Below are 20,183 nucleotides of genomic sequence, written 5' to 3'. Positions count from 1 at the left end.
CTGTCCTTTATTCTGAGACTTTTGCCCTTCCTACCTTTTAGACATTACACCTGTCTGTCTTTCCTGAAACGCTGGCGTATGAAATGGCGGGGATTGTTTTTTTTACCATCCAAGGGCTTTAAATGGCAGCCTTCAAAGTCGGCGAGCCATAGACTCATCCCAATTTCTGGATCATGAATTCCAAACCTTTGGAAATTATTGATCTAATTCTCTCGTCTCATTTTATAAATGAGAAAAGTGAGGCCCAGAGAGGGAAAGCATTTGTGGCACAGTTCACTAGCGGCACTCCAGCTGCTGAGTATTTGTAAGAGTCGATCTGTTATTTGTAGCATTTAGCTGTGTGTCCAAATAGTGTTTATTAAGTGGGAGATGCTGAGGAGACCTGTGACTAATGTGTGGGAAAAGAAACTCTGAACAGTATAGATAAAAGCCTCTAGCATTCTGTATCCCTAGGGGTGAGCATACAGCCAGCATTTTCACAGCCTGTTTAGACTCTATAGGCAGTTCATCTCCTTTGCCATCTCCCAGTGCCTGTGCAAACAGCAATTCCTGCCCACGCTAAACTAATTGCATTGATTCTTGGTCATTTGGCTTTTATCTTGGGAGTAAAAAGGTCAGCAGTACCTAGAACAAACTTCTCCCAAGAATGATGAGTGTCTGCCTGCTCACGTTGTGAAAGGAAATACACATTACAACTGCTTAAATTTTCCCAGTAGTGGTCTTTGGTGCAAAACATGCCCTACATCTATTTTGTCTGTCTTCTGATATCTCGATGAGGGCTTTGTTGATGAGAAAACACAGAACCTTTAGGAAATACTTTCATCTTGGAAAGTGGGTGACTGATGTGTGTTGTGTTTTACCTGTAGCTATTTCTATATATTGTTTTCCTAGATTTTGATGTTTTATATCAGTGAGTTGGGGCAATTATTTTTCTGGGTGAGTCCCTGGTAGTTTGAACAAATATGATCTTGTCTTCTTATTTCTGCCCTTAGACAGCCCAGAAGGTGCACAGGACAGCTAAGCAAGTGTGTAGCCGCCTTGGACAATACAGAATGCCCTTTGCTTGGGCTGCCAGGTTTGTACAAATATAATCCTGACCCATCTATTCACGCTCACATGTAAAGTTGAGGGCTGTCGTCTTTCCCAGTAGCATTTGGAAGTCTGTTTCTGACAAGCCAGTTACATCTTGGGACACTTGGGATGTGTCTCAGTTCATTCGGACTGCTATAATGAATTATTACAGACTGGGTGGCTTAAACAACAGACATTTATTTCGTACCCAGAGGTTAGAATTCCGAGATCAGGGTGCCAGCATGGTTGGGTTCTGGTGAGGACTGTCTTCCAGGTTTTAGATAACCAACTTCTCCTTGTATCCTCACATGGTGGAACGAGGGCGGGCTAGCTCTCTGGCCTCTTATAAGGGCACTAATCCCGTTTATGAGGTCTCCATCCTCATGACCGAATCACCTCCCAAAGGCCCTACCTCCAAGTATCACCTTGGGGATTAGATTTCAACAAATGAACTTTGGCGGCATGGGGCTGGGTGGGGGGAACGATACAAACATTCAGTCTGTAACAGGATATAAGAATTCTTTCTCTTAGAATTTGCTGTGCCTCAAAGACCTTTCACTTTTTCAAATGTCTTGCTTCAGGGAAATTTTCTTTGGCTTGGGTTACTGATCTGACTGACACCACTTAATTTTATTGCATTTTAAAGCAGAGCTTATTTGCTAAAGTGATGGAATTTTTTCCCAGAAAACCAGAAATTGTAGTGAATTATGTACAGTGTGCCCACTGTTTCAGAGTTGGCTGGGTGTATGCTTTGAAAAGCCATCATAGAGTAATTCTGAAAAACATACTAAAAATGAGAAGGCAAAGAATGCTGTTAAGTGCAAGTGTGTAATTACTTAATAGATTTTCTTGCTTTCTGATGACAAATTCGGCAACCCCTTCAGGGGTAGTCTATTAGGAAGTGTATTATCTATACCACATATCTGATGGTGGGTTACATGTTTTTTCTCCAGATCTTGCAAGTCTACCTACAGTGATGACTTAAAACGTGCTTCTTGCTTATTCCCCCTTTGAAGTACAAGTTCACTGGCTTGTTTGTGGTACAGCCTGTACAGCTCACTGGAACTTCTGGGGAAAGGGCACCGTGTTCTGAATAATTCAATCAGTCATGTTCAGTGGGTGCTGAGGAGTAGCATAAGGATAGGAGATTCTAAGTTAATTAAGTCTTCTGTCACTATTTATAATCACTTCATTTGGGGGAAGGTCTCAAAATGCATTGTATGTTGGTAGATGAAAAGGCACCTTGTCCTTGTTTTGCAGACTGGTAAGAATGATAGCCAAGGATAGGTCAAGGGCAAAGAGTAGTGGAGGGTGGTATATTTAGGCATTATAGAAGGTGAAATACGGCCTGTAAATATAAGCGTACTTAGTGATGCTCCAGCTGCTGCTGCTGTTATTATTTATACGGATTAAGTGCTCAGTGTATAAGGCAGAGGTCTGAGTGTTTAATGTATACTTCCTTAAGAGGTGGGTATTGGGACTTCCCTGGTGCTCCAGTGGGTAAGACTCTGCGCTCCCAATGCAGGGGTCCCGGGTTCAATCCCTGGTCAGGGAACTAGATCCCGCATGCCGCAACTAAAGATCCTGCACGCGGCAACGAAGATCCTGCGTGCCACAACTAAGACCCGGTACAGCCAAACACACAAACAAATAAATACATACATACACACATACATACATACCCCCCTCAAAAAAAGAGGCGGGTAGTATTCTCCCCCATCTTAGAGACGAGGAAATTGAGTCACTGAAATAAAAAAAAAAAATCCTTGCCCAAGTTCCCATGGCATGTGTGTGAGTAGGGCTCAGCGCTCATGGCGTCTGAGTTCAGAGCCCACTCTGGACACCTGTGGCACACTGCCCCCCGCCCCCCTTCAGGCCATAGCAGTAGCTGCTTGATGCTGATTTGCCAGTAGAAAAATGAATTTTAAAATTTTCAAAGTTAGACGCTGTGATCCTCAGTTCTGATGTGGAATTATGCTGTTTCTTTCTGCCTGAATTATTTTGGTTGTCAGCAGTAGCAGGAACTCACTCTAAAGGCTTGGCTGGGGTATTTTAAAGATGTGTGATAAACCCCTGTTTACTGAAAATAAAGGAGGTATGCTTAGAAGTAGGAACAATAGTTAATGCCTATAACCACATTTTCAGTGGTTCTGCCAGGGGGAATTGTGCTTCTGGCCGTAGCTGCTTCCAGTGTGTTGGGTGCTTGTATATTACTTCCCGATTTAGCAGTAAAAGAGCTGCTTGAAAAATGGAAGAAGGGGAGGGGGAGGGAATAATTCCAATTCATATTGGAAACTTTACATATATATTGTAGACTCTATAAATTGATCTTAAATATCTAATTCAATTTTTATCAACTTTATTGAGAGATAATTTACCTTTGATTAAAATTCACATTTTATATGTCCAACTTGATGAATCTTCACAGATATTTACAGTCATAAAACTACCACCCCAACCAAGATATAGAACATGTCTGTCACTCCAGAGAGTTTCCTCATATTCCTGTCCAGTCAGCCATCCCACCCACACCCAGGCAACCACTGACCTTAGATGACTTTTACCTATTCTAGACTATCATATAAGTGGAATCATGCAGTATGTACTCTTGCATTTGGTTTTTTTTTTTAAGACTTTTTTTTTTTTGATGTGGACCATTTTTAAAGTCTTTATGGAATTTGTTACAGTATTGCTTCTGTTTCATGTTTTGGTTTTTTGGCCACGAGGCATGTGGGATCTTAGCTCCCCAACCAGGGATGGAACCTGCACTCCCTGTATTGGAAGGAGAAATGTTAACCACTGGACCACCAGGGAAGTCCCTTGCATTTGGTTTCTTCTTTTTTTTTTTTTTTGCGCTACACGGGCCTCTCACTGTTGTGGCCTCTCCCGTTGCGGAGCACAGGCTCGGGACGACGCAGACTCAGCGGCCATGGCCCACGGACCCAGCCGCTCCACGGCATGTGGGATCCTCCCGGACCGGGGCACGAACCCGTGTCCCCTGCATCGGCAGGCGGACTCTCAACCACTGTGCCACCAGGGAAGCCCCGGCATTTGGTTTCTTGTGCTCAATCTGTTTTTGAGTTTCATCCATAATGTTGTATCAGTTGTTCATTTTGAGTAGTATTCCATTGTAAGAATATACCACGATTTGTTTATTCACCTGTTGATGAATATCTGGGTGGTTGCCAGTTTGGGGCTATAACAAATAAATCTGCTGTGAACGGTCAAGTACCATGTGGAAATATGCCTAGGAGTGGAATTGCAGGATCAGAGGGTAGGTGTATGCTTAACTTCGGGAGAAGCTGCCGAATTATGTTCCAAGATAGTTTCACCATTTTCTACTCCCACCACCACTATTTTATCTTAATTTATCAATACTTTGGAGTTAAAAAACCCCTTCTGTTCCTGTTTTAGACCCATTTTCAAAGATATTCAAGGTTCTCTGGACCTGGATGGGAGATTTTCTCCTTTGTATAAACAAGACAGTAGCAAGCTTTCAAACGAAGACATTCTCAAGTTGCTCTCAGAATACAAGAAGTAAGTGTTTGGGAGTTACTGCAGTAGATCAGTATAATAGATGAATTATAATTCCTTCAGATTCTGAAGGCGAGTCATATATGGGAAAAATCAAATGCTTCGGAGCATTTGGATTTTGGAAGCGTTTGGGAGTTTGGATAAAGTGTAACCAATGCACCTCTTAATCATATTTTTAAGTATAAAATATTCTTATTTTACATCTAGGCCAGAGAAGACCAAATTGCAGATTATTCCTGGGCAGCTAAACATCACAGTAGAATGTGTTCCTGTGGATTTATCAAGTAAGAACTTACATATTGCAAATAAGCCTACAGAGCTATTATGCTTGAATCTCAGGTTTTTATCTTCTCAGTGTTTTTCTTGAGGTTGACATGGTATATCAGTTTCCTAGGGCTGCTGTAAGAAAGTATTACAAACTGGGTGGCTTAAAACGCAAATTTATTCTGTGGTTCTAGAGGCTAGAGGTCAAAATCAAGGTGTCAGCAGGGCCGTGCTCCCTCTGAGTGCTCTAAGGAAGAATCATTCCTCGCCTCTTCTAGCTTCTAGTGGCTGCTGACTCTCCTTGGCATCCTTTGCTTGTAGTTGCATCACTCCAATCTCTGCCTCTGTCCTCACATGGCCTTCTATTAAGAACACCAGTCATTGGGTTTAGGGCCCACCTTAATCCATTATGATCTCATCCTCCTAGCTAATTACATCTGCCAAGACCCTATTTCCAAATAAGGTCACATTCTGAGCTTCTAGTGGACATGAATTTGGGTGGGACACTGTTCAACCCAGGACACATGGTAAATAGTTACAGATTAGGAAGTGAATTGAGTTGATTTTATCAGGTGCTGTTTCATGTATTATATATGATGTTGTGAGTGTGCTCCAGTGAGTTTCTGCTCCTTTTGCCTTGGATAAGTTTCATCAACGAAGGGATCCAAAAGGAGGAGTATCTCTTTTGTCTAAAGAATCTATGATCTCAGGAGACACAAAAGACAATTTGCAGGATATAAAATGACTTGTGAATCTTTTTAAAATGTCCAATCTCAGTAATTATGCCACTGACACAAAGGTAAACATTTAAGCATTGGGATGTTTTTGTTCATCTATCAGATTTACAAAAATGAAGTGGAACTGTCGAATGCTGGCTAGGTTTTGGCTGGGCACCGTCCCCCATCACGAGTAGGAATACAATTTGGCAGTAGATATCCATGAATGTCCGTAACTAAGGCATTCCATTTCTGAGATTCTGTCTAGCCATTTATTCACCGAATAAGCATTTATTGAGTAACCTTTATTGAATACTTACCAGATGCTTTGAAAGTGTGGAGATTACAGTCCAGAATGAATGACAGACATTAAACAAGAAAACAAATAAATGAATAATTTCAGTCTGTGGTTGGGCAGGCTGCTTTAAAAAGGGTGGCCAGTGAAGGCTCACCATGTGACCCCGCCAGCATGTGGTGATTGTGACTGTACATTCTGCTCTGAGGGTGTCCCATATGTAAAGACCTTGAGGTGGGAGCTAGCTTGGTTTGTATGGACAGAAACGGAGCCAATGTGGCTCTAGTGTAGTGTGTGACAGGCACGAGGGAGAGTAGGAGATGAAGTAGGAGAAGTAGGAAAAATCACATCATGTAGAGAATTGTAAAGACCATGGTAACTCCTTAAAAGGCTGAATTTCATTCCAAGTACCATGAGAAGTCACGAAAAGATTGAAGTAGGAGAGTGGCAATTGACATTTTAAGACATCTAAGAGTACAATGGCTTATTTTTTTCCTAAAGAAATAATTTGAAGTGTAGACAGGAGTTTATGCATAAAGGTGTTCTTTGCAGTGTTGTTTATGTGGGGTGGGGGCATTTGGAAACAACCAGAGCCCAACACTGTCAGTGTGGTTAAGGCAGTTATGGTATCCAGATACCATGAAACTTTGTGCAGCTATGAAAAATGATGTTTACAAAGAATTCATGAAATAAGACATCAGATAAAACGCCAGAAAAAAAAAAACAGGATAAAGTTCTGTATACAGTGGGATTTTTGTGTTGTTATATAAAACATGCATAGGAAGAAGACTAGAAGAAAATAATGCCAAAATATTAGTAGTAGTTATCTCTGGGTAGTGAAATGATCACTTGTTTCTTTGTACCTTTACTCTATACCTCCAGATATTCTGTTGTAAGTATCGCTATAATAGAAAGCCAAACCCAACAAAAAATATTGTGTCCTCAGGTCTGACTCTCCGGGGTCTTCCTCCTCCATCAGTATTGCTCTGCAGCAAGGACCAGCAGTCTTAGAGCCCCTTAAGTGTATGAATAACCTTTACTACAAGGGGCTACCTCAATAACATGGGCTGCTGCTACACCTCTCTGAGGCTTTGTGTTTTCCACTTTCGGGAGGATTGAATTTATTATTGGTAACACATCATAAGATTTGTAGTTTCAAAAGGCTGCCATTATTTCTTAAGTGAAAATTTGCACCTGCACCAAGTTAACTTTTTAAGAGTGACTAGCCATGAGCTAATTGGCATAAATTTACTGTTACTTCCCTGATACCAATAGAAATTTGCAGTGAAAGCTAAATTGCAGTCACAGGAGGAAAAATGTAATGGATTTCTTTGCAGAGTTTAAATTTGTCAAAATTATGATGTGTTAATATTTGGCAAATCGCTCTACGTTGAGAATGAAATAGCAATCCACGTCTGGTTTGAAGGGTTTCACTAAAACCAGCATCAGGCTACTTACTCCTACTTGTTCTTCTGGGTCCTTAAAGTGCTTGTATAACTTTTTGTCAATCACTAAGAATTCTATTTGTTAAACTGCTCTTTGAGAACACAAATCGTGTATATTTTTATAAATGCAGGAATGTGTTAATGATTGTTACATCTTTGCCTGTTCTTTTTTCTGCTACAGACTGTATTACGTCTTCATATGTGCCCCTGAAGCCTTTTGAAAAGAATTGTCAAAATATTACTGTGGAAGTTGAAGAGTTTGTTCCAGAAATGACAAAATATTGCTATCCATTTACCGTTTACAAAAACCATCTATATGTATATCCCTTGCAGTTAAAATACGATAGCCAGAAAACATTTGCCAAGGTACACGGTGTAAACTATACATTTTGGGGTGTAAAATGTTATTTATAATTTTGTTTTGTCACTCATTTTGAATGATGAATCATTTTAGGCAAGGAACATCGCGGTCTGTGTGGAATTCCGGGATTCGGATGAAAGTGATGCTAGCGCTGTAAAGGTTTGTTTGTGATATTGTTAAGCATGCATTTTTAGTAGAGATAGAGATTTTGGTTCTCGGTAGTTCTGTATGCTAAGTTTAATGTGTTTAAATGTCGAAGAAAATGTACTAATGCGGCAAATGTTATATCGTCTTCTCTGCTCTTACACGTTAACTATAAGAATGCGTTAAATACTAAGAAATAACAAACTGAGTTAGGAGCATATATAACTTTAAAAATGGGTAAGCTTCATATGCCAGATTTTTGCCTTTGCCCCACTTTGATTTTGCATTGCTCCAATGCCCAGTCACAAGGTCGTTTTCTCGTGACCTGACAGCTTATAACGGTACCATCAGGGGAGTTTAAACTCCTTTCTCCTTGAAACCTGAACGGGCTTCGAGCTGACAGAAGCACAGCATAACTGCTTTGATCTGAGATATGACTTCTAGTCTGTGGCTGGCCAGATGGTACCTCCAAACCTGAATTAGTGATCCACGAAAAGCATCTCAGCATTCTCTGCTACCGCAGTCCTTAAATACCTGTCACTTCACAATGCCCTCACATTTTCACTCTTTATAGCCGCTTTTTACTTTTGGCCCTTTAGCCCATAGCCCATTAATCAGAGGCCTGAGAGAGAAGTCAGACCGTCTAGCCATCACAGAGTGTTTATCTGGCTTCCCAACTTCTCTAGCTTGAGCCTAAATCAGACAGATGGATGGCAAATCTTCCACTTAAACCACCTTGGGAAAGAGGCTGGAACAGCCCCAGTTAAGTCATTGAATGGTTAATAGCTATGACCCTTGAAAAGAGAGTTTTTTCACAGAGAAAGCTAGGTTAAATTAAGAATTAGCTGGCTCAAATGAGGTGTATGTTCTCTGATTCTTCCTTCAGTGGAGATGAGAATAACATTTTCTTCGCCCCCATGCGGTATCCTTTTTTTTTTTAAACATCTTTATTGGAGTATAATTGCTTTACAATGGTGTGTTAGTTTCTGCTTTATAACAGAGTGAATCAGCTATACTTATACATATATCCCCATATCTCTTCCCTCTTGCGTCTCCCTCCCTCCCACCCTCCCTATCCCACCCCTCTAGGTGGTCACAAAGCACCGAGCTGATCTCCCTGTGCTATGCGGCTACTTCCCAGTAGCTATCTATTTTACGTTTGGTAGTGTATATATGTCCATGCCACTCTCTCACTTTGTCCCAGCTGACCCTTGCCCCTCCCCGTGTCCTCAAGTCCATTCTCCAGTAGGTCTGTGTCTTTATTCCCGTCTTACCCCTAGGTTCTTCATGACATTTTTTTTCTTAGATTCCATATATATGTGTTAGCATACGGTATTTGTCTTTCTCTTTCTGACTTACTTCACTCTGTATGACAGACTCTAGGTCCATCCACCTCACTACAAGTAACTCAATTTCGTTTCTTTTTATGGCTGAGTAATATTCCATTGTATATATGTGCCACATCTTCTTTAGCCATTCATCCGATATCCTTTTTGTATACTTAAAGATTCTTAGGTTACCTCTCCGCAGTGCCTGCAAATTGCCTCCATGACCGTATTTAAGGAGAGCTGGCGTTGCACTCATGTGGAGTGTCACTTTCATTTCTTAGCTGGCCCGGAGGCTAGCTCCGAAGTACCCGAGTGAGGCAGTTAGGACCTTGGCACAGTGACTCCATATTTTCATCCTTGAACTTATTAGGCCTATGGAACTGAAAAGCTCACACTAGAAATGAAATCGGATCTTTCCATGGAACCATAGAAAGCCTTCCATTAATTTTATTGGTGTAACAGCAAGCTGGTGACTCTTAAACTGTGGCTCATAAAGTGAGAGAACAGTAAGCTAGTCTGTAGCTTAATGGACATTCAGTTTCTAATTCCTCGAGGCTAGGAAGGGATCTGCTGTTGGTTCTATTTTGTTAACTCCTCGCCTTACCCCACTGCACAGCGAGCATTCAGCAAATGTTGCTGACCGACTGAGGGGGAGCTTCTCATACTAAGAAGTGCAAATAGCACGAGAGAAGTCAGCTTTCCAGCCTGGTTGGAGAGTGTTTCCCTTCCAAATGATGAGAAGTGTTCAGCCTCTTACTGTCAGCTAGGTTGGAATTATATTTCTCAGATGGCCGGAAATTCAGAAGCATTCACGCAGCCAACCAAGTAAGGCGATGTCTGGGGTGGTGTCTGGAGTGACTGTAAATGATTTGGAATTTACAGGTTCATGGTGAGAGCTGGGTGGGCTTGGCCGTGACCCTGGGCTCACAGATGCCTCTAACTGTTTGTGGTTCCCTAGCATCGTGTTTAAAGAGTGACATTGAGGGTGGTGACTCTGTTTCCTTGTTTTGCAGTGTATTTATGGAAAACCTGCGGGGCCTGTTTTTACCACAAACGCTTACGCTGTTGTCTCGCATCACAACCAAAATCCAGAGTTCTATGATGAGGTAAAGCGCGTTATTTGGACGTTTACAAAACCCAGCGGTGGCTCTTCTTTTTCTCTTTGAATCATTTCCAATATTGTGTCTGCACTTTCACTCGCTGAATGTTTTGTCCCATGAAAATAGAAAATGTCACATCAGAACGAGGGGCCACTGCCTGCTTGGTGCCCTTTGGTGACAGTGGAAGATTGGCCCACAAATTGAAGGGGCTCTGGCGTGAGATAACGTAGGAAACAGACACCACACCGGAACGGGGACTCTGGCCCTTACTTTGACAACAACTGGCTCCGTGACCTTGAGCAAGTCACTTCCTCTTTCTGAGTCTCCATTTCCAAAGCTTTAAAATAAGAAATTTAGAAGGGATTTTCTGAAGGCCCTTTTAGCTCTTTCTTCCTGTGGTCCTGCGTGGGAGGGTGCAGCCTCTCTGTAAGTGAAATGCTCCGAGAGACACAGCGGCATGGCTGGGTCCCCAGAATCCCATTGGCTGCACTGAATGCCTCAGTGCAATGTAGACAGAGGGGGCTGGCGCGGTCTCCCGGCCTCCGAGCGCCCTTCCTCAGTCTGCCTTTCTGGCCCTGTCCCTACCTCTTTCCTTCTTCCCGCTTCTCTAGCTCTATGTCTCTGTGTCCTTTCCAGTGTCTCTCTTAGTGTCTCTGCCGCAGCCTCTTCTCGTCTATGTGTAGTCGGCTTATCCAAATCCGCAGACTGCTTTTGATGGCTGCGTGTCTCCATGGAACCCGGATGCGTATCCCAGGCCAGAAGCTCTGCTGTTTCTGCTTCTCAGGTTCCACGTCTCCATCCCTGGCTTGGTCTGAAACCATCCCCCCTGCTGTCCTGATTTCCCCAGGCCCAGCTGCTGTTGTATGGAGGCCTTAAACCCCAGCCCGAGGCTCACTCATTCCTTCTCAGTCCAGTGCCCCTATTTTCTCCGGGGATGGAGAGGAGGGTAGTGGGACTTTGCATTTTCGCCACCCAGGGAGGGAGTATGTCCATATTGATGTGCAGCAGAGCATTAGATACCCAGATGGTCTGGATGCTGTGAATAGGCGTATTCTGTGGTGAAATATACCTACAACAGAAATTAGTTATAACACCAAAACCATGCCTTGTGTGAATGATAATTAGGCCAGATGTCCCATCACCAAGCTGTTTAATACATCCCTCTCTATAACCAATGTCAGTCACTAGAGAAAACTTGTTCATGTAAGTAAGTAGTCCACATTATCTTTAGGAAATGGACTTTTCAAGCATTCACTATATATTAACCAGGAAAGTGAGTGTGAGCGTGTGTGTGTTTGCGTGTGTTCCTGTGCAAGTCCACGTATGTGTGTTAAATCAATTAAATCTGTAATCTCTCTCCCATACACTTCCCAGGAGGCATTACAAACAGGCAGTTGGGTTCTGACTGGAAAAGTACTTGCAATGCTTGTTTTAAAGTATTAATTTTTAGTATTAAATTCGTGTGTCAGGACGATACTTTTTATTTATTCAAGAGTAAGGTTGTGTTCTTCTTCTAAAGAAATTTATATAAACTGTAATTTGTGGATCCTGTAATACCACAGTGACTTTTTGCATGTTTATTTGTAAAGGCTTAATTTTTTCTTCATGCAGAGGAGGGCAGTGATTTCGAAAAAAGCAGCCTTTCAAATTCAATGCACATTGTAGATGGATTGCATTCACTGACTTACATTGAGTTACAGAGTATCCCTGGGCTGTAAGGATGTGGTTTTGATCCAGTGTTTCAGAAAACCTGCTGCAAAGTTGAATCCAGGAGAATCCACTGGACTCTTCAGCAAAAGTAATAAATCAGCCCTCACAACCCAAGAGAATATTGTTGTCAAACTGTGAAACTGACCAGAAAAGCATTTGGAATATATTTAAATCATATCTATTATTTGACCACTTGGCTTGTGATTTAGAAAAGTATGTCATTGGAAAAGTATGATGAAACAGAGCTAAAGGTCTGACAGTCCAGCTTGACAATGAAAACAAAACGCTATGTGTAATTTTGCTTTCATTTCAGATTAAAATTGAGCTTCCCATTCACCTGCATCAAAAACATCATTTGCTTTTCACTTTTTATCATGTAAGCTGTGAAATTAACACAAAGGGAACAACCAAAAAGCAGGATACAGTTGAAACTCCAGGTACGTGTGCTCTTTAAATGTCTCTCTCTAGAGCTATTTGAAATGGAGTTGTCTTGGCTATATATAACCTCTTTTCATCGAGGTACAGACCACTTCCCCTCACCAAAAAGTACATTTCTGAGTTAAAAGTTCATTGGTGAAAGATGAATTATATGTTCGTTTTATCATTATTTCTACCCAACGTCATGTCCAAATGCTTGCCAGTGTACTTAGGCTACCATAGGCAACGTAAAGTAATATTGCCCCTCTCAGAGAGAAACCCATATTATGATGCAGTGTTTTTGTCATTTCTTTCACGTAGAATAGCCCAGCAACCAGAATTTTCCAGTTCTGCTCACTGAGAAGAGGGACATGAGCCCAGAGCCACGGGCGTTTTTGAACCTGAGGGAGATTGGGGTTCTAGTGAGAGGAGGACAGGTTTAACGAACTTGAATAAGCTTTGGTAGTAAAGCTCCAGTCATGGTCTCATTCAGCAAGGCTTTAGATAAGCCGATGGGAAGCATCCTTAGGAGAACATAGAAGGCCCTAAGAACATGGCCTGTGCCACTCCCACTATATCAGTATCAGCACGCCCTGGGATTCAGATCCAAGCTAGCCTGGACCAATCTTTATTTTATTTATTTAATTAATTATTTTTATTTTTTATTTTTTTAACATCTTTATTGCAGTATAATTGCTTTACAATGGTGTGTTAGTTTCTGCTTTATAACAAAGTGACTCAGTTATACATATACATACATCCCCATATCTCTTCCCTCTTTTTATGGCTGAGTAATATTCCATTGTATATATGTGCCGCATCTTCTTTACCCATTCATCTGTTGATGGACACTTAGGTTGCTTCCATTTTCTGGCTATTGTAAATAGAGCTGCAATGAACATTGTGGTACATGACTCTTTTTGAATTATGGTTTTCTCAGGGTATATGTAATCCCAGTAGTGGGACTGCTGGGTCATATGGTAGTTCTATTTTTAGTTTTTTGAGGAACCTCCATACTGTTCTCCCTAGTGGCTGTATCAATTTACATTCCCACCAACAGTGCAAGAGGGTTCCCTTTTCTCCACACCCTCTCCAGCATTTATTGTTTGCAGGTGTTTTGATGATAGCCATTCTGGCCGGGGTGAGATGATATCTCATTGTAGTTTTGATTTGCATTTCTCTAATGATTAATGATGTTGAGCATTCTTTCATGTGTTTGTTGGCAATCTGTATATCTTCTTTGGAGAAATGTCTATGTAGGTCTTCTGCCCATTTTTGGATTGGGTTGTTTGCTTTTTTGATATTGAGCTGCATGAGCTGCTTGTAAATTTTGGAGATTAATCCTTTGTCAGTTGCTTCATTTGCAAATAATTTCTCCCATTCTGAGGGTTGTCTTTTGGCCGTGTTTATGGTTTCCTTTGCTGTGCAAAAGCTTTTAAGTTTCATTAGGTCCCATTTGTTTATTTTTGTTTTTACTTCCATTTCTCTAGGAGGTGGGTCAAAAAGGATCTTGCTGTGATTTAGGTCATAGAGTGTTCTGCCTATGGTTTCCTCTTAAGAGTTTGATAGTTTCTGGCCTTACATTTAGGTCTTTAATCCATTTTGAGCTTATTTTAGTGTATGGTGTTAGGGAGTGTTCTAATTTCATTCTTTTACATGTACCTGCCCAGTTTTCCCAGCACCACTTATTGAAGAGGCTGTCTTTTCTCCACAGTACATTCCTGCCTCCTTTATCAAAGATAAGGTGACCATATGTGCGTGGGTTTATCTCTGGGCTTTCTATCCTGTTCCATTGATCTATATTTCTGTTTTTGTGGCAGTACCATACTGTCTTGACTACTGTAGCTTTGTAGTATAGTCCCAAGACAGGGAGCCTGATTCCTCCAGCTCCGTTTTTCGTTCTCAAGATTGCTTTGGCTATTCGGGGTCTTTTGTGTTTCCATACAAATTGTGAAATTTTTGGTTCTAGTTCTGTGAAAAATGCCAGTGGTAGTTTGATAGGGATTGCATTGAATCTATAGATTGCTTTGGGTAGTAGAGTCATTTTCACAGTGTTGATTCTTCCAATCCAGGAACATGGTATATCTCTCCATCTGTTTGTATCATTTTTAATTTCTTTCATCAGTGTCTTACAGTTTTCTGCATACAGGTCTTTTGTCTCCATAGGTAGGTTTATTCCTAGATACTTTATTCTTTTTGTTGCAGTGGTAAATGGGAGTGTTTTCTTAATTTCTCTTTCAGATTCTTCATCATTAGTGTATAGGAATGCCAGAGAGTTCTGTGCATTAATTTTGTATCCTGCTACTTTACCAAATTCATTGATTAGCTCTAGTAGTTTTCTGGTGGCATGTTTAGGATTCTCTGTGTATAGTACCATGTCATCTGCAAACAGTGACAGCTTTACTTCTTCTTTTCCGATTTGGATTCCTTTTATTTCTTTTTCTTCTCTGATTGCTGTGGCTAAAACTTCCAGAACTATGTTGAATAATAGTGGTGAGAGTGGACAACCTTGTCTTGTTCCTGATCTTATAGGCAATGGTTTCAGTTTTTCACCATTGAGAACAATGTTGGCTGTGGGTTTGTGATATATGGCCTTTATTATGTCGACGTAGGTTCCCTCTCTGCCTGCTTTCTGGAGGGTTTTTATCATAAATGAGTGTTGAATTTTGTCGAAAGCTTTTTCTGCATCTATTGAGATGATCATATGGTTTTTCTTCTTCAGTTTGTTAATATGGTGTATCACATTGATTGATTTGTGTATATTGAAGAATCCTTCCATCCCTGGGATAAACCCCACTTGATCATGGTGTATGATCCTTTTAATGTGCTGTTGGATTCTGTTTGCTAGTATTTTGTTGAGGATTTTTGCATCTTTGTTCATCAGTGATATTGGCCTGTGGTTTTCTTTGTTTGTGACATCTTTGTCTGGTTTTGGTATCAGGGTGATGGTGGCCTCGTAGAATGAGTTTCAGAGTGTTCCTCCCTCTGCTCTATTTTGGAAGAGTTTGAGAAGGATGGGTGTTAGCTCTTCTCTAAATGTTTGATAGATGTCGCCTGTGAAGCCATCTGATCCTGGGCTTTCGTTTGCTGGAAGATTTTTAATCACAGTTTCAGTTTTAGTGCTTGTGATTGGTCTGTTCATATTTTCTGTTTCTTCCTGGTTCAGTCTTGGAAGGTTGTGCATTTCTAAGAATTCGTCCATTTCTTCCAGGTTGTCCATTTTATTGGCATAGAGTTGCTTCAGTAATCTCTCATGATCCTGTGTATTTCTGCAGTGTCAGTTGTTACTTCTCCATTTTCATTTCTAATTCTATTGATTTGAGTCTTCTCCCTTTTTTTCCTGATGAGTCTGGCTGGTGGTTTATCAATTTTGTTTATCTTCTCAAAGAACCAGCTTTTATTTTTATTGATCTTTGCTATCGTTTCCTTCATTTCTTTTTCATTTATTTCTGATCTGATCTTTATGATTTCTTTCCTTCTGCTAACTTTGGGATTCTTTTGTTCTTCTTTCTCTAATTGCTTTAGGTGTAAGGTTAGGTTGTTTATATGAGATGTTTCTTGTTTCTTGATGTAGGATTCTATTGCTCTAAACTTCCCTCTTAGAACTGCTTTTGCTGCATCCCATAGGTTTTGGGTTGTCGTGTTTTCATTGTCATTTGTTTCTAGGTATTTTTTGATTTCCTCTTTGATTTCTTCAGTGATCTCTTGGTAATTAAGTAGTGTATGGTTTAGCCTCCATGTGTTTGTATTTTTTACAGATTTTTTCCTGATATCTAGTCTCATAGCGTTGTGGTCGGAAAAGATGCTTGATACGATTTCAGTTTTCTTAAATTTACCAAGGCTTGATTTGTGACCCAAGATATGATCTATCCTGGAGAATGTTCCATGAGCACTTGAGAAGAATGTATATTCTGTTGTTTTTGGATGGAATGTCCTATAAATACCAGTTAAGTCCATCTTGTTTAATGTATCATTTAAAGCTTGTGTTTCCTTATTTATTTTCATTTTGGATGATCTGTCCATTGGTGAAAGTGGGGTGTTAAAGTCCCCTACTATGGTTGTGTTACTGTCGATTTCCCCTTTTATGGCTATTGGTATTTGCCTCGTGTATCGAGGTGCTCCTATGTTGAGTGCATAAATGTCTACAATTGTTATATCTTCTTTTTGGATCGATCCCTTGATCATTATGTAGTGTCCTTCTTTGCCTTTTTAATATTCTTTGTTTTAAAGTCTATTTTGTGTGATATGAGAATCTCCAGCTTTCTTTTGATTTCCATTTGCATGGAATATCTTTTTCCATCCCCTCACTTTCAGTCTGTATGTGTCCCTAGGTCTGAAGTGGGTCTCTTGTAGACAGCATATATATGGGTCTTGTTTTTGTATCCATTCAGCCAGTCTGTGTCTTTTGGTGGGAGCATTTAGTCCATTTACATTTAAGGTAATTATCGATATGTATGTTCCTATCACCATTTTCTTAATATGTTTTGGGTTTGTTATTGTAGGTCTTTTCCTTCTCTTGTGTTTCCTGCCTAGAGAAGTTCCTTCTCATTTGTTGTAGAGCTGGTTGGTGGTGCTGAATTCTCTTAGCTTTTGTTTGTCTGTAAAGGTTTTAATTTCTCTGTCAAATCTGAATGAGATCCTTGCTGGGTAGAGTAATCTTGGTTGTAGGTTTTTCTCCTTCATCACTTTAAATATGTCCTGCCACTCCCTTCTGGCTTGTAGAGTTTCTGTTGAAAGATCAACTGTTAACCTTATGGGGATTCCCTTGTGTGTTATTTGTTGTTTTTCCCTTGCTGCTTTTAATATTTTTCTCTGTATTTAATTTTTGATAGTTTGATTAATATGTGTCTTGGTGTGTTTCTCCTTGGATTTATCCTGTATGGGACTCTCTGTGCTTCCTGGACTTGAGTAACTATTTGCTTTCCCATATTAGGGAAGTTTTCAACTGTAATCTCTTCAAATATTTTCTCCGTCCCTTTCATTTTCTGTTCTTCTTCTGGGACCCCTATAATTCGAATGTTGGTGCGTTTAATGTTGTCCCAATGGTTTCTGAGACTGTCCTCAATTCTTTTCATTTTTTTTCTTTATTCTGCTCTGCAGTAATTATTTCCACTATTTTATCTTCCAGGTCACTTCTCCATTCTTCTGCCTCAGTTATTCTGTTATTGATCCCTTCCAGAGAATTTTTAATTTCATTTATTGTGTTGTTCATCAATGTTTGTTTGCTCTTTACTTCTTCTAGGTCCTTGTTTAAAGTTTCTTGTATTTTGTCCCTTCTGTCTCCAAGATTTTGGGTCATCTTTACTATCATTATTCTGAATTCTTTTTCAGGTAGACTGCCTATTTCCTCTTCATTTGTTAGGTCTGGTGGGTTTTTACCTTGCTCCTTCATCTGCTGTGTGCTTCTCTGTCTTCTCATTTTGCTTAACTTACTGTGTTTGGGGTCTCCTTTTTGCAGGCTGCAGGTTCATAGTTCCCGTTGTTTTTGGTGTCTGTCTGCAGTGGCTAAGGTTGGTTCAGTGGGTTGTGCGGGCTTCCTGGTGGAGGGGACTAGTGCCTGTGTTCTGGTGGATGAGGCTGGATCTTGTCTTTTCGTGGGCAGGTCCACGTCTGGTGGTGTGTTTTGGGGTGTCTGTGGCCTTATTATAATTTTAGGCAGCCTCTGTGCTAATGGATGGGGTTGTGTTCCTGTCTTGCTAGTTGTTTGGCATAGGGTGTCCAGCACTGTAGCTTGCTGGTCATTGAGTGGAGCTGGGTGCTGGTGTTGAGATGGAGATCTCTGGGAGATTTTCGCTGTTTGATTTTTTTTTAACATCTTTATTGCGGTATAATTGCTTTACAATGGTGTGTTAGTTTTCGCCGTTTGATATTATGTGGAGCTGGGAGGTCTCTTGTGGACCAATGTCCTGAACTTGGCTCTCCCACCTCAGAGGCACAGACCTGACACCTGGCTGGAGCACCAAGAGCCTGTCATCCACACAGCTCAGAGTAAAAGGCAGAAAAAAAAGAAAGAAAGCAAGCAGAAGATAAAATAAAAGTTTTTAAATAAAAAATAATTATTAAAAAAATTTTAAAAAGTAATAAAAAAAAGAAAGAAGAGAGTTACCAAGCCAAAAAACAAATCCACCAATGTTAGCAAGCGATAAAAACTATACTAAAAAAAACAAAAAAAAGAGACAGAACCCTAGGACAAATGGTAAGAGCAAAGCTATACAGACAAAATCACACACAGAATCATACACATACACAGTCACGAAAAGAGAAAAAATATATATATCATTGCTCCCAAAGCCCGCCTCCTCAATTTGGGATGATTCGTTGTCTATTCAGGTATTCCACAGATGCAGGGTGCATCAAGTGATTGTGGAGCTTTAATCCGCTGCTCCTGAGACTCCTGGGAGAGATTTCCCTTTGTCTTCTTTGTTCGCACAGCTGCCGGGGGTTCAGCTTTGGATTTGGCCCCGCCTCTGCGTGTAGGTCGCCTGAGGCGTCTGTTCCCGCCCAGACAGGACGGGGTTAAAGGAGCCGCTGATTCGGGGGCTCTGGTTCACTGAGGCCGGGGGGAGGGAGGGGCACAGAGTGCGAGGGGTGGGGGTGGAGGGGGGAGCCTGCGGCGGCAGAGGCCGGCGTGACGTTGCACCAGCCTCAGGCGCGCCGTGCGTTCTGCCGGGGAAGTTGTCCCTGGATCCCGGGACCCTGGCAGTGGCGGGCTGCAGAAGCTCCCGGGAGGGGAGGTGGGGAGAGTGACCTGTGCTTGCACACGGGCTTCGTGGTGGCTGCAGTAGCAGCCTTAGCATCTCATGCCCGGCTCTGGGGTCCGCGCTGAGAGCTGCGGCTCGCCCCTGTCTCTGGAGCTACTTTAAGCGGCGCTCTGAATCTCCTCTCCTCACGCAGCAGGAAACAAAGAGGCAAGAAAAAGTCTCTTGCCTCTTCGGCAGCTCCAGACCTTTTCCCGGACTCCCTCCCGGCCACCCGTGGCGCACTACCGCCCCTCAGGCTGTGTTCACTCCGCCAACCCCAGTCCTCTCCCGGCGCTTCGCCGGAAGCCCGAGCCTCAGCTCCCAGCCCCCGCCCACGCGGGCACGTGAGCAGACAAGCCTCTCGGGCTGGTGAGTGCAGGTCTCCACCGACCTCTGTGCGGGAATCTCTCCGCTTTTCCCTCCGCACCCCTGTTGCTGCGCTCTCCTCCGCGGCTCCCAAGCTCCCCACCTCCACCACCTGCAGTCTCTGCCAGCGAAGGAGCTTCCTAGTGTGTGGAAACCTTTCCTCCTTCACAGCTCCCTCCCCCTGTTGCAGGTCCCGTCCCTATTCTTTTGTCTTTGTTTTTTCTTTTGCCCTACCCAGGTACATGGCGAGTTTCTTGCCTTTTGGGAGGTTTGAGGTCTTCTGCCAGCGTTCAGTAGGTTTTCTGTAGGCGTTGTTGCACATGTAGATGTATTATGTATTTGTGGGGAGGAAGGTGATCTCCACGTCTTACTCTTCCGCCATCTTGAAGCTCCTATTATTTATTTTTGGCTGCATTGGGTCTTCGTTGCCTGCAGGCTTCGTCTAGTTGCGGCGAGTGGGGGCTACTCTGTTGCGGTGCACGGGCTTCTCACTGCGGTGGCTTCTCTTGTTGCGCAGCACGGGCTCTAGAGCCCAGGCTCAGTAGCTGTGGCACACGGGCTTAGTTGCTCCGCGGCATGTGGGATCTTCCCGGACCAGGGAGCGAACCCATGTCCCCTGCACTGGCAGGCGGATTCTTAACCATTGCACCACCAGGGAAGTCCCTGGACCAATCTTAAATTTGTTCGTTTGT

General features: G+C 42.0%; 1 protein-coding gene across 2 annotated transcripts in view; it reads left to right on the top strand.

Moving 5' to 3' along the window:
* Nucleotides 1-20,183, top strand: part of DOCK11 (dedicator of cytokinesis 11) — a 193,665-nt gene that overhangs the window by 71,732 nt on the left and 101,750 nt on the right. For both annotated transcript variants that reach the window (XM_060291970.1, XM_060291969.1), the window contains exons 14-20: nt 993-1,075; nt 4,486-4,608; nt 4,813-4,889; nt 7,507-7,691; nt 7,780-7,845; nt 10,172-10,264; nt 12,282-12,405. In XM_060291970.1, the coding sequence (XP_060147953.1) occupies nt 993-1,075; nt 4,486-4,608; nt 4,813-4,889; nt 7,507-7,691; nt 7,780-7,845; nt 10,172-10,264; nt 12,282-12,405 (751 nt within the window). The remainder of the gene's footprint in view (nt 1-992; nt 1,076-4,485; nt 4,609-4,812; nt 4,890-7,506; nt 7,692-7,779; nt 7,846-10,171; nt 10,265-12,281; nt 12,406-20,183) is intronic.

The sequence above is a fragment of the Globicephala melas genome, chromosome X, assembly GCF_963455315.2.
Source record: "Globicephala melas chromosome X, mGloMel1.2, whole genome shotgun sequence".
Taxonomy (NCBI): domain Eukaryota; kingdom Metazoa; phylum Chordata; class Mammalia; order Artiodactyla; family Delphinidae; genus Globicephala; species Globicephala melas.
The sequence above is the reverse complement of the archived record's forward strand: the minus strand, read 5'-3'. Positions and strand labels throughout refer to the sequence as shown.